This window comes from Wasmannia auropunctata, unplaced genomic scaffold (genome assembly GCF_000956235.1).
Source record: "Wasmannia auropunctata unplaced genomic scaffold, wasmannia.A_1.0 LD336033.1, whole genome shotgun sequence".
Lineage (NCBI taxonomy): Eukaryota > Metazoa > Arthropoda > Insecta > Hymenoptera > Formicidae > Wasmannia > Wasmannia auropunctata.
This window is the reverse complement of record NW_012026857.1, coordinates 271,261-285,254: the sequence shown is the minus strand read 5'-3', so window position 1 is coordinate 285,254 and position 13,994 is coordinate 271,261. Positions and strand designations below refer to the sequence as shown.

Genomic DNA, 13,994 nt, shown 5'->3' with positions numbered 1-13,994 from the left:
AATGAGGTGCTAAGAAAATGAATGAAAATTAACAAACAGTATTGATATTTGATACTTTATCTTCGAAAAAATATAATTATATATATTCCTATTATTGTAATCCTTTGTCATTCTAATTACGGCTTACAAACGAAAATCTCCGATTATTCGTTCCATATACGTGCACGATTGTCGGTGCGGGGTGGAGAGATTAGACGAAGCGTCGGAAAACCATTTCTCTTTCTCTCTTTCTCTTTCTCTCTCGGGAAAGCCTCTCGTGGAAGATCCCGGCTTACGGCTCTTCCATAAAAAGCGAGCAAGCGCCTCGTCGAGAAAGGGAGTGAGAAAGAGAGAGGGAGTAAGAGAGAAAGAGAGAGAGAGAACACGCGCGCGGAGGCGAGTAACGGCGTGCATACCTCGCGTCGCGAGTATACGCGCGATAGCGAGGAAGGGGATGACTCCGAAGGGACATTGCTCCCTGGCCTGGCCTGCCCTGCTCTGCTCTGCTCTGCTCCGCTCCGCTCCGCTCTGCGTACCCGCGTTCCGTGTCCAGCTCAGGATCCACGCCCGTTCTCCCCCTGCGCGCTCGCTCGTCGTCCTGCGCTCTCACGCGCCTTCGTCGAGCGTAACACCGGCGAGTCCTTCCGGCGAGAAAGCTAGGACGTCGGCGAACCGCCCCGCGCTGCTTTTCTCGCGTAACGTCGCGTCGACGTATCGGGAATTCTGTGTGTACGTTTGTGCGACTGAGTCGAAATAATACCCTGAACTCCCCCTGTCTCGAACATCTTGATTTGAATCAGAATGACACTCTTCTTTTTTTCCCCACTGTATTATATATATTAAAATTATTCTATTCGTTTCGGAGATACAGTGCCTCTTCTATAGCGACTCTTTTACAAATTCAATTGAAAGAGCCATGCTGAGAGAGACCGACGTTACAGTTTCTGGAACGCTCTGTACCCGCGCGCTTCGTCTTGCGTGTATTCTATTCTCGCTATTTGTACTTCATCACCCCCTCCTCCCCCCCTATCCCGCCCCCTTCTGCGAGAGGGCCTACATTCCGGCGCACGCTATCAACCCGCCGAGAGAAGAGAGGCCGCAGGATATTCGAAATTAACTCGCGGCCGAAAATAAACAGTCACGAAGAAGAGCCGCGCCGCCGCCGTCCTCGCCACCGCCGCCACCCCAACAGGTGGTTACGCCGTATCCTCTAGCCCGAAGATAAAACTTTCCAACCCTCCTTCATTCCCTCTCCCCCCCCCCACCTCCTCGGTTTCTTCATACCATCCGGACTTTCTATCCCCTTGAGCTGCCTTTTAACTCTTTTCTCCGCCCGCCCTTACCCCTCTTCTGTTTAGTGTACGTAACCGATCGTATCCTTATTCCCGATCTCTAAGGGTCAGTCGCACCCGACGGCGATTATGCTTTACAGAGTGTTTCACAAGTCTCGTCTCCTTCTACTGATACTATCTACTGACGTTTAAATTCTTACGCTCAACATAAGTTCATATTTCAAAGTCTTCTAGACTGCAGGAGCAAAAGAGCCAATTATTATCGATCTGTCGCTACTAAGAAAGGGAGAATGCTCTTGCGAAAAATTTCAGAAGTAATCAGAAATTTTTAACGGTAAAAGTTTCTATCGAAGAGCTCCTATAAACTTCTATTTTCAATATGTAATATATACGTTAATGCCTCTCTTGCCTCAATTCTGTTTTCTCTCCTGTCTACTCCGAATCGAACCGAAAGCCAGAAAATAGCATGTGTTCAACTCTCTAATTAACTGCTGATACGCTATCGACAAATGAACTGAATCTACATTTCCGTATTCCGTATGACACTCGGAATCTGAGAGGGAGGGGGAGGAGAGGGAGACACGAAGGAAGAGTCATCGAGCCGGGGTTAATCGTTAACTCAGACCACCGTGGCGGCTCTATCGGCTGACTTTAACCCCGGCTCTAACACAGCACAACCTGGGGGCGCCCTTATGTCCAGACGTCGGCGGCGGCGTCGGGGAGGCGAGCGCGGACGAACGCGATACCCCCACCACGTCACCCTCTCGTCGAGGGGTCGTTGATCCCCCAAGGACAACGACCTTGCGTCTGCGGCAGCGGCAACCGTTCGAACGGTTCTGAGTTCCCGGATTCCTCGATTACCAATATCTTTCACTCCTCGCTTCCCTCATTCGCTTCCCCCTCCCCCCCTCTCCCCCTTTCGCGGCCTCGCATCGCGCTCTCCTTGCTCCCCCCCCTGCTCCCCCTCCGCCACCTTTTCCGCCAACGTCTCCTTTCATTCTCCTTTCCATTTTCTCTTGCGAGCCCCACGAGCAAGCGCATTTTTTTTCTCTATCGGGAACTATCAATGGACGACACCGCGCTGACTGCGATCGGTGGAGAGGACGCACCACGTAGGCGGTATCTTTCAAGCGTTAACCCCGCCGTGGGCTCTAGATAGGAGCGCTCCGGATATTCCAGGATTTTTCCGCTAAACTTATTTTTAAGATACCCCGTCAGTTCTCAACAATTATCAATTACTACTAAACTGGATTTTAACGATTTCTTGACTGATTCCTTGGTGAATAAGGTAACTTATTCAATTTGCGCGTATATTGTATGGCGAATTAATTTTCACTTCCTCCTCATTTAAATTCATCCGTTAAAATAAAGTTTATTTCGAAAATAAATTAAATCTAATTGTAAGTTTTAATATTTAACACTTACGAATCCTTAACTTTCTACTTTTGTATTCTGTTAACAGTTCTGTTAACTAAACTCCACACTCTCATGTTAAATGAAAAATCTCATGAAAAATTTCATCTTTAATTTTACATAAGATTGACTCGAGATATTACACATACCGTGACTTCTTCTCAGTATCATGCTCGCGGCCAAGTGGCGGGCTTATGGATTTACGAGCGAGCGAGCGCGGCTTTCAAAATCGTAGGAGAGTATGAAAAATTCATGCACGTCGAACATCGATATGCATGACTCGACCCCGACCCGCATAGCCTTCCCTCCCTCCTCCCGTCACCTCCCTCTAACGCGATAGTCATGTACACGCTCGTAAACCCCTCGTAAAGCTCACCGATCTCGAAGTGACGCGCGAAAAAAAATTCTTTCCTCCGGTTAACCTTTAATTTCACTTTTACATTAAACGCGAAAATTCACGATTGTCGCTAAAATTGTCAACGAGTCCGATGCGACAGGAGGCAGCTAAAAAAAAAAAAGAAAAAATCAGAAGGAGCTGTTTACATCGCGAAGTTACTACGTGACATTCCTCCTTTCCGAAAGGCAAAGTCACGAGAAGTTCGCGATCGTAAAGATTCCCCTCTTCCAGGCAACGAACTCCGGCGAAGATCGGAGCGCTATACCTGACGTGATAAAGCGACTCCTAGTTTCCTAAGTGGGTGGACGGGTGGGTGGTCAAGTGCGCACGATGTAACTCGCACACATACACACACACATACGCTCAACGTATAACGCGTACGTGCGTGTAAACCACTATGGATGCGTGTAGTACGCATTATGCGCACATGTGCGCACACACGACATATCTTCACGTGTACCAGCGAGCGAGCGAGCGAGCGAGCGAGCGAACGAGCGTTGGCGTGCGGGCGCGAGTCGGAGGGGGAGAGGGGGAGGCGGGGGGAGGGAGGGAGCACACGGGTGACGTAATCCTGAAGGGAAGGAACAACATCGGCGTTGACCTACTAAAGAGCCGACTTTTTCTCGCACGCGTTCCTCCGAGCGCCCTGCCTTTTTGGTATTTCGAAAGGCCCAGCCGTAACCGCGTTGACTTTTCGACCGAGCCGCTCACGGACGAGAGCCTGATAAAAAAAAATGAGGAAAAAAAAACGCGTTGCGTATATACGCCGCTCGCGACCGCTAACGATCGGTTCCGTATCTTCCCCGGTTATCCCCGAAATATATTAGTCCTATAGATTGTAGAATCCTATTAGTCATTCGTCTACCGTCGGTATCATATCGCTTTGCTACTATCACTCTTTGTCAATAATATGTAAGTAAGAAATCAGATAATTGAAGGATGCCCGCGTTCAGCGCTGGCGCGTTGAACCCGTTCGCACTATTTGGAAACGTAAATCGAATGTCTCAATAATTGGAAAGTCAGATACCGCCGATACAATAGTGCCAGATGTAGTAATCCTTAAAAAGATCGTCGCCATTTTATCGGGGCGAACAAACAGCGAGCCGTGCTGCTGCGACAAGTGCTCGTGGCGCTGAAATGCCGAAGTAGGTCCCACAGGTTTCTCTTCATGGACCACCCTACCGTCACGCTGTGGTGACTTTTGACGCGTGAATACGCCCTTTGTTCATGTTCCCCCTCTCCTTCGCCTCTCTCATTCTTCTCTCTTTTCCCCGCGCCGTTCTCTTCCCTTTCATCCCTCTGCGGGTCGCCAGGTCGACAGGTAACACAGTCCATTCTACCTTGATTCAAAGAGAACGACCCGCCTGCACGGGGATTACCAGATATCATAGAATTACCCCCGGCTAATCGAATCTATCGCGGATGTTCACCGCCACAAAGCCGAGAGTGACCGAGAGATACTCGTAAAGTCATAATTACAGCGTACAGAATACAAAATTGCAGCCATGACAAAAAGGACGACAAAGCATTAATGCTTATTTAGAAATTTAGAGAATGTCAGGTATCGGTAAAAACAGATATCGATAATTCGGATGAATTTATTCGGTCGGATTTTATCTCACGAGAACTTTGAAGAAGCTCCATTATGGAAATTACCGAGTTTATCGTGTCGTGCTTGAAAGCTTTTTTACAAAGCGGAATGTGCGAGATCATCAGGTAAATCGCACCTGCGCGAATTTGCTAAAGGGGAGCACGCACTCATTATTCGCTATCCGGTTCGCTATTCGGTCCATTCGCGAAGCGAGCTCGCCCAGCTTCCCTCCCGGTTTCGGACCAGTCAGACGCCTCCCGCTGGCTACAGCCCAGTGTTCGGGGTAGTTGCAACAGGTTGCCGCAGCTGTGCCTCCATGGCGTTTCCCCTGATCCACCGAATAATGCGCGGAACCCCGTAATTATGCGGATACTTCCTTCGAGAGGAAAAGAAAGAGAGGAAAGTCGAAAGTGATCGGAGTCCGACTCGGAAACGACTTCTAATCGGCACGCGCGTATTTTATTATTACAAGACATACTCCGCTAAATACTCTTTTTGCAATAATGACAGATATTTCACTCGATAAACATTTACATTTAATAATATTTATATATAATTTACACATGTATGTCTTTTTGATAAATTCTTTTCAAGTGTTTGAAAAAAATGCGAGGAATGTGTATGAGGATCCTTCGGGAAAGACAGAAAAACGATAAGAACCTTATATTTGGATTTTCATCATACGGCGATATGAAAACGTGCTTATCTTCTTATTATCGCTCTGAATATCTTTAATGGAAAATGATAGTTCCTTAATACACACACATTGTGTTTAAATGACGCGTTTAGATTGTCTCTCAAACATCGAATCTAACGGTCTTCGTAATCTGAAGAATTTATTCCGAGGGATATTTAATCCCTAAATAACAAACAATCTCTTAAGTGTCACAGATATACCTGCAATCGTATTTTTCAATTTAATAACGTTATGTACACTACGTGCAGTGGAGAGAGATAATAGCTTGCAGACACGGAAAAAACTCGTGAGAATACCGCGTATTTTCTTTTCTCCGTTCCCTCCCGTTCTCGAAGAAGTTCGAATACCGGAGATGATACCTCCGCGCAAGGTGCAACCCCATGCTCGAAGTGCTCGTAAAACACCGAGAGGACGAGACAGGCACGCGGCGGACGCGGCGGTCTGACGTAATGTAGTGTGGGAGCGTCGTAAGGGTCAATGTCCTCCTTCCCGACGATCATTGTTCCCCGACAACCCTGTCCGGATGGGAGCACAATCGCCCCCTCGAAAGTCAACTGACCTCTTCGCGGAGGAATCTTAATAAGGGCTACTGTGCGATCCGAATCCGGGTAATAAAAAGAAAGAGGAACAACAGAGGACGTCAAATAGAGAATAAACGGAGAATAAAGATTAAAATGAAAAAAAAAAGGCTCCTTGATGTAATCACAATGGCAGGAGAGGATAGCTAATGGAAGTATGAACGCGATTGCTGGCTCGTACTTACTACAACTAGACTTTTCGTGATGCTTCTTTTATTACCGCGAAGAATATTAAATTGACCTGCAGCGATCGACTGTGTTAGGGTTGAAGATACGTGACTCGAGGTTTATAAGAGGTTGATTAAAGAGCTAAGGATTTGAAAGAATTAGAAAGTTTCGAGAAGCGTGGTACTGCGTCTCAACTGAGGACGGGGTATCCAGTAGAAAAAGAAGACGAAGGGTAAATGATGGGTCATTCATGGAAAGCGTATCAAACCGCAATCTTTCGTGTTTCGTAGGGTGTGATACCCTGAGGAAGGAGTGCGCAGCATCGCGCGAGAGATCTCAGAATTTCGTCGAACCCCATTCCAACGTGGCAAGGATCGAAGACGGACTGAGCTCTCTCGGGTGATACCGTTAAACTGACTTCCGTCTGCCCACCTACCTACCTACCTACCTACTTTCGTCCTCGTATATCGTCGAAAGGAGAGAGAAAGAGAGACGAGCGAGAGAAGCGAGATGCGGAGAATAATTCCGGGTATTCAAAAAAACGAGGAAAAGAACAGGGAAGACGGCCGAAGAAGACGGTGTTTTTTTACCCGAAAATGTACAGACAGGGTGCCGCTTTCACGATGATGATGTATTAAACTATCAACTTCATTCTCTATTCAAATATCATTCTTCTCTTCATCTCGAAACATTTGACAAATCATTAATTTCTCTCGGTGAGATAATCTTGTATTTCATTGCAAAAGAATGCGGAGTTATAATATAAATATCTGAAAAATAAATGCACGAACGTATCGATCTTTCGTTGCACGTCATTTTCAACCTGGATACAGAGACATGAGAATTCCGAAGTTTGGATAAATCTAGCTGGTGATATGCAAGTTTTGTACAACGCGAGACAATATCAATTCAGGGGGATTTAATCTTTCTCGTTTGTATTCTTCAAGTTTCACGGCACGAAAAGGGAGAGAGAGAGGGAAAGAGAGAGAGAGAGAGAGAGAGAGAGAGAGAGAGAGAGAGAGAGAGAGAGAGAGAGATAGCAAGAGTCGGACATGTGGAACGGGTCACACCCTCCGGGTCGCATTATTGCCGAGCTCTGTATGTACACGTACGCACGTGACTCGCGTCCAGGGTCGGCGCAAGTGGGTTGGCGTTCGCTCGCGCTCGGTCGGTCGTTACTGTCGTCCTCGTCGTGAGTACCCCCTGGCTCGTTCAACGACCCCGAGACGACGCACGGCGGCAATGTATGTACGCAACTCTCGGCTCGTCTCGGCGCGGCGCGGTGTGGCACGGTATGGCATGGCGCGGCGCGGCGCGGCACGTGACGTGCCCAGGATTGGGCCCTACACCGGCAACGGTAAATGAGGGGTCCAGGACCCCCGGTCCTTTCGCCCGAGCCTCTCACCGACGAACCGCGCGCGTGACGATCCAAAGGAATCAATCATCCATTGTCGACGCGCGACGCCTCTGAAATCGGAGCAGCGCGCGGCGCGCGCGTGGAAAGTCTTCCCGGCCGCGCGGGCGTGAAAAGCCTCGAGACTTTCGTGATCAATGAGGATGAAACCCCCTCCCGGATCGTTTTCTACGGCAGTACCGTTGTTTATTCGATTTAGCACCGTTATTCGAGCGGAGCGCGACGAAACCACCCGTTAAAAAAAAAATCCCGCAAAAAGTGTCATTCCGTTGTTTTCTACCTATACACTAGAAGATATACAATGTCTCGCTCGTGATAGCTGGTTCTGAATTTTCAAGACTTGCGCAAGTTACGTGTACGTATACGTGCGCATCTCTCTCTCTCCTCTCTCTCTCTCTCGCACACGATTATCGCAATTCTGTTTCCTTCTTTCACGCATCGATCGCTACCGGAATTCGCCATGCGTCTCGTCGCACAGAGTTATTGTGCATGCGAACGAGGTGGCATCGCACGTGGGACAAACGGGGGGATCAAAGGTCGTCGAGTGACAGGAAGCGTTATTGTGCGCCGGATGTCGTAACTTCCGAGTCCTTTGGCCCCGGACGTCCCGCCCCGCGTACACATGCCGCGTATGTGCACTCTCGTCTGCCGCGACCTGAATCCCGGCGCGAGATTCATACACTTTCGATTACGAATTTGGATCGAGTGACCGATAATTGGCGCCGTTTTCGACGTTAGACGAAACGCACGCGGGCACGGTGATTCTCTGGCGATAGAGAGTATTTAATCTCGTCAGCCCCTGCTCGAGTGACACGACTCGCTTGACCTTAATTTCAAGTGTACGCGGGATGCTCTAAAAGCGTATCGGCGTATCGGCCGATCCCGTTCCCCGGCTTTAAAATCGCGGCTAAAGAAATCGACTTAAAAAGAAGAAAAAAAAAAAAGAAGTGCCTCGGATTACCCGAGCGAAAGAAAGAGAGAGAGATCCCTCCACGAGTCGAAGATCGGCTTGAGTCAGGACGGTTGTTCACGAGTGAGGCGCAAGTAGCGAGCGCGCGCCCCAACGCGCCCTCCTCGAGCGAGAGGGCGGCAGAGAAAGGAAGAGATAGAAGGGGGGGGGGTGGAAGGGGGCAGAAGTGCCGAAGGATAGCTAGAGAGGTGCGGAAAGGAAGGGGAAGAGAGGAGGCAATGATAAAGCGAGAGGGAACGACAAGAAATCATAGAATGAGGGAGAGAAAGATAGAGCGAGGGGGTGGGGAGGAAAGAGGGCACCGAGAGAGAAAGAGAGACGGAAGAGAGAGAAAGGAGGGAAGAGGCGCGACGAGAACGAGATGAAGAGACGAAGAGTCAAAGAGCGGGACAGAGAGAAAGTCGTACGAGAGAGAGGAAAGAGAGAGAGAGAGACAGCGAGCGAGAAGTCAGAGGGAGAGAGGGGGGAGGAAGCAAGAAGGAGAAAGGGAGGGTATGGTCGTTGTGAGCTCCTTACAGTGCATTGCCTTTACGAACCCCCCGAGTCCCGTCACACCCCGTGCCCTCTCCCCTCTACCCTTCCTCCTATCTCTCTCCCTCGACAAATCGCGCACGACGTGCCTCTCATGAAGAGATCCACGAAACCAGCTTCGCCGTCGAGCGATTCGGGTCGTCGAGACTCATCGAGGGGAAAGGGGGAAAGGGGACGGGGGAGAAGGGTTCAGGGAAGTCACACACACGCGCGCGCGCGCACGCAAACACACACACACACACACACACGTTTCGCGTGTCGACAACGGGGTGCCGGTGTACCCCGTTTGTTTTCGTGCCGACGGTGGCGAAACCGTTCTCTTCTCGAGAAGGTAGAGGGACCGACGATGCTCTCATCTTTCTCCCGAGTCGTCGGTGCGTCTAGCGAAGCTCTCACCGCCGATCTGTCGTTTCGAGGGTTACGGGGTTATCAGTTTGGTCAAGCGAAGAGCGCTCGAGAAGAAAGTCGCTCAAGAGAAAGAGATCGTCGCGGGATTTTGAGAGACTCGATACAAATATCCGAATTTAAGCTATATATACTTGACGAAGTGCGAATATTTAATTTCCTCCAATTTGTAAAAACAATCTCCGACGTCTAGCTCCGATTCGTACAAGTGGATAAATTCTCGATACCGCGGATTCTCTTCAGCAGGACGCATCGGCGGCAATCGCCGGGTACCCATTGAATTACCCTCGTTTTCGATTCGTGCCTATAGCAACTCCCCCGAAAACTCGCCTCACGGGCGAGTACAGCAAGAGCGGGACCTCGGATCTCTCTTCGCGACGACGGCGCGGCGTCTCGACAAAGCGCCCCGCGCGTCTAAAATAGGCGCGCTAACGCGCGCAGAGGGACTTTCGAAACAGCCACGTTTCACATGCCGCGCGCTCGCCCGCCCGCCTCCGCGCCGGCGGAGGGAGACTCGGATGTGGCCTCGCTCCGCGTTCACCCTCTCTCCCTCCCACCACCCTGCTCAGCCATGCCCCCCCCTAACCCTTTCGTCCCCGCATGCTACGCTCGCCCGCGCGCGCGCGCGAACCATGTCGCGACAAATACGTCGCTTCCTCGTCGCGTCGACGTTTGATAACGCGCGCCCGCCGCGCGTATTTACCTGTTCTGTTTCCTGGCTCGTCACGATAGGCACCAAGCTCGCCCGCGCGATGTGGAAATCCACTTGGAAGAGACGAGGGATCGCGAGGCGGACGGAGAGGACGGATAGGGAGAGAAGGAGGACGGGGAAGTCTTGTAATAGAAACTCGAGAGTCATTCGTGCTATTTATAGCCTTTTCGAGGTAGTCCGATAAGGGAAGATCTTAGGCGCGTTTATAATGAATGGCGGTTGACGGGATTGTGTGGTTGCGTCTCGCGACGCGCAGGTGTGACCGACCTGATCTAACTAGAAACGCGGAGTTTACTTTTCGTATATATAGTGGCTCCTATACTTTCGAGCTCCTTTGGGGGCAACCACCTTGTTCCTGTCTCGCTACGCTCCCTCCCCCCTCCCCCCCCCGCCCTAAATTCGACGTTTTGTGGGAGCGACGTGGCGCGCGCGGATACCGCAAATACCGTATCGCGATGTTACGTCTGATTTGACGATATAGTGATTGAGGACGTGGCGCGGAAAAGTTCTTGAGATATTCTCAAAGTATGTGGAGTAGTGGAGCGGAGTAGACGCCGCGAATCGCTCTCGCTATTACACGCGGCCGGCGCCGCCGCCGTCGCGACGCGACGAGCCGCGCGTGGAATCGAAAGGATAAACAAAAACGACGCGGGTAGCACGGGTAGTACCGTAACTCATGGATTCGCTCGCTCGCTTCTCTACCTGCGTGCCCGCGCGATTCACGCCCTTCTCTTCCTGTGCTCCCGTCCTCCCCCCTGTCCCGCCCCGTCCGCTCATACACTAACGGTGAATCGCAATGCGGCCTCGCCGAGAGTACTGAGACAGCTGAGACTACTGAATAGTACCGCGAGCTGCGGACGATACTCGTAGCGTCATCTACGGGCGATAATCAGCTTCATTTGAGCCGCCGAAGCGCGGAGGTGGACAGCATATGCCATCTAGCGGCGGACGGTGAAATCGATAACGCCGGAGACTCCGTTTGCGTTAAATTATAACACAATTTCTCGTATTATTTGTTAATCAAAATGTACTCAGTATTTGTTCTATTTTTCGCAATAAATATTTCGTGCGCTATACTATTGTACCTTTAACCTTTGAATTAATCTAAATTTAATTTTGTAGAGAATGTAGCATTTCGTTTAACTAAAATAGCAACGAAATCAAATCAGTCTTCAAACAGTATACCACACTTTATACCTATTTATTATAAATTAAACTGAATTTTGTACGAGCTATTTTTACATACATAAAACGTATTTTACGTACAAGCAAATATTTCTCACGATAGCAAAATATCACAGTCTATATGTACATGAAAATAATCAGTCCACTTTGTCAAGTCATTTATCCACAGTAATATAAAATGTGCGCGATTTTTACTGTCACGAACTTTTAGAGAATTCTCTTACAGTCTCAGGTCCTCTAACTATTACATGTTGCACCTCGCTCTTTTCTATATGAAATTTAATTATCTCAGGATTGAGATTGCTCACTCTGCTTTTTCCACGCCTTCGCGGAAGCCAGGAACTTGAGATTAGGCCGCTGCGACTCGTCCTCCGGAAACACAAAGTCGAACACCTCCTCCCATCCGTCGTCGCTGCCGTCCTCGCCCACGACCCGCCTCTTCTTCTTCACCCGGCGCGGCATCTTCTCCACGATCTTGGCGAGCGTCTCCGGGGTGCCTTTCTCGCCCTCAAAGTCCTTCCACGCCTCCAACAGCAACACCCGGCTCTCGGTGTCGCCGTTGGATCTCAGAGCGTCGTTGCCGCGCTCGAAGATGCGTCTCGCCAGGATGACGTTGTCGGGGCTGTCCTCCAGTTGCGGATTCAGCAGCTCGAACTTGGCGTACGCTATCCAAACCTTGACGTGCAACGTGCGCTCCAGCAGCCGCTCGAACAGCTGCCGGGCGTTCTCGGTCTCGCCCTGGGCGATCTCGAAATCGATGTACGACTTCCACAGCAGCTCCGGCATGTCCAGCCGCGGCCGCGCGACGGCGAACTCGTATATCGACCGGGCGCGGTCGATCTCGCCCAATCGCGTCTCCAGCTCGGCGAATCGCATCCACGTGGTACAGTTCTCCGGCCCGAACTCGAGGAACTTCTCGTACAGCTTGCGGCATCGGTCGAACTCCACCAGCTGTATCTCGAGGTCGATGTAGCCGCGATAGAGCTTGTCCGTCGGGCAGATGCCCAGCGCCAGGCCCAGCATCTTTCTCGCCTTGAGCAGGTCCTTCTGCCGTATCTCGAAGTACGCGTAGAGCAGCCAGATCTTGGAGAAGGTGAAACGCTTGTGCGGTATCAGCTCGAGGCAGACCTTGTACACCTGCCGGCACCGTTCGACGTCCTTGGCCTCCAGCTCCTCGAAGAGGGCGTACTTGATCCAGAGGTATATGTACCGCCGCCAGAACTGCTTCTCCTTGGTGGGCGGCACATTGGCGATCGCACGCTCGTACGTCTCGCGTATCACGTCGACGTTACCCTCCGACTCCACCAGTCTCAGGTAGTCGAACCACGCGTCGTAATTCGAGGGATTCTCCTTGATCTCCTGCTCGTACTGATGCTTCCGCTTGCTGACAATCACGTCCTCGATGCCCGAGCGGTCGCCGTACTTCTTCTCGTGGATCGTGTATGCCTTGTAGATCTCCTGCGTGTTGCTCTTCGGTATGTTCTCCAACGCGTACTTGTAGATGATGCGGGCCCGGTCGTGCTCCCGTTGGCCCTCCTCGAACTTGGCGAACGCCAGGAACAGCTTCTCGTCCAGGCCCTCGTCGCCGTAGAAGTGGACGGCGCGCTCGTACACGGCACGCGCGCCCTTGATGAAACCGTACGACTCCTCGAAGCGGGCGTACTTGATCCAGTGCCTCACGTCGGGGTGCACCATGACGAAGCGCTCGTAGATCTGCCGCGCCCGGTCGGTCTCCCTGTAGCGCAGCTCGAACTTGATGTACGTCTGCCAGGCCTGCTCGTCCGGCTCCCACTCCATCCACCGCTCGAACACCTGGCGCGCCCCGGCGATGTTCTCCAGGGTCTCCTCCATGTAGGTGTATTTGTACCAGAACTGATTGGCGCGCGGCAGCAGGGTGACCGCCCGGTCCCAGAGATTCCTCGCGTGGTTCACCTGCCGATTGCGCATCTCCATCTCGGTGTACTTGAGCCACAGCGCGATGTTACGGTGGTCGACCTCCAGCGCCCGCTCGTAGATGGATCTCGCGCGTTGTATCTGCTTCTGGCTCTCCTCCCATTGCGCGTACTTCATCCAGTTCGTGATGATCATGCGATTCTTGCGGATGATGTCCTCGAACGCCTTGCGCTTGCGGTGCTGGTAGTCCGCGAGCTCGTGCGGATCCGAGATCTTCTGCTTCGGCGGCGGCGGCAGAATCTCCAGGTCGCGCTCCTTCGCCTCGCGCAGCAGCTGCTCCGCGGTGATCTGTATCTCCGCGGGCGCCTTGTTCTTCACCTTCGCTACCTTCGGCATCTTCTGCGACTTCTCCATGGTGGACTTTAGGAGGTTAGGGGGACTCGGTTCGATGTTACAGGCCTCCTTCGGCCTCGTCTCGGTAGTACTATTGTACGTAGTACGCTGCGCCGTACTATTTTCGCTGTAACACGGAGTATACAATCTCGGCGGACGTTACAGATTACTCGGAATCGCGTAAAATTACGAACAACGACGTGCACAACGGCACACACGACGCGCTTTTACACGCTTTTACCAGTTTTTTTACCTTCCTAACCTAACTAACCTTCCCTCCGAATCTTGCGAGCCAGAACTAAAATTTCTCTAGATAGTCTAGGATCATTTGCCGTTTATGTATCTGAAGCTCAGTCTGATTGGTTGCCACAGATCG

General features: G+C 51.1%; 1 protein-coding gene across 1 annotated transcript; it reads right to left on the bottom strand.

Moving 5' to 3' along the window:
- Positions 1-11,312: 11,312 nt before the first annotated feature.
- Positions 11,313-13,867, bottom strand: LOC105452309 (protein crooked neck). The gene has a single exon (XM_011693288.1). It carries the CDS (start codon positions 13,637-13,639, stop codon positions 11,621-11,623), a length of 2,019 nt encoding a protein of 672 aa, XP_011691590.1. The 5' UTR covers positions 13,640-13,867; the 3' UTR covers positions 11,313-11,620.
- Between the last annotated feature and the right edge of the window lie 127 nt (positions 13,868-13,994).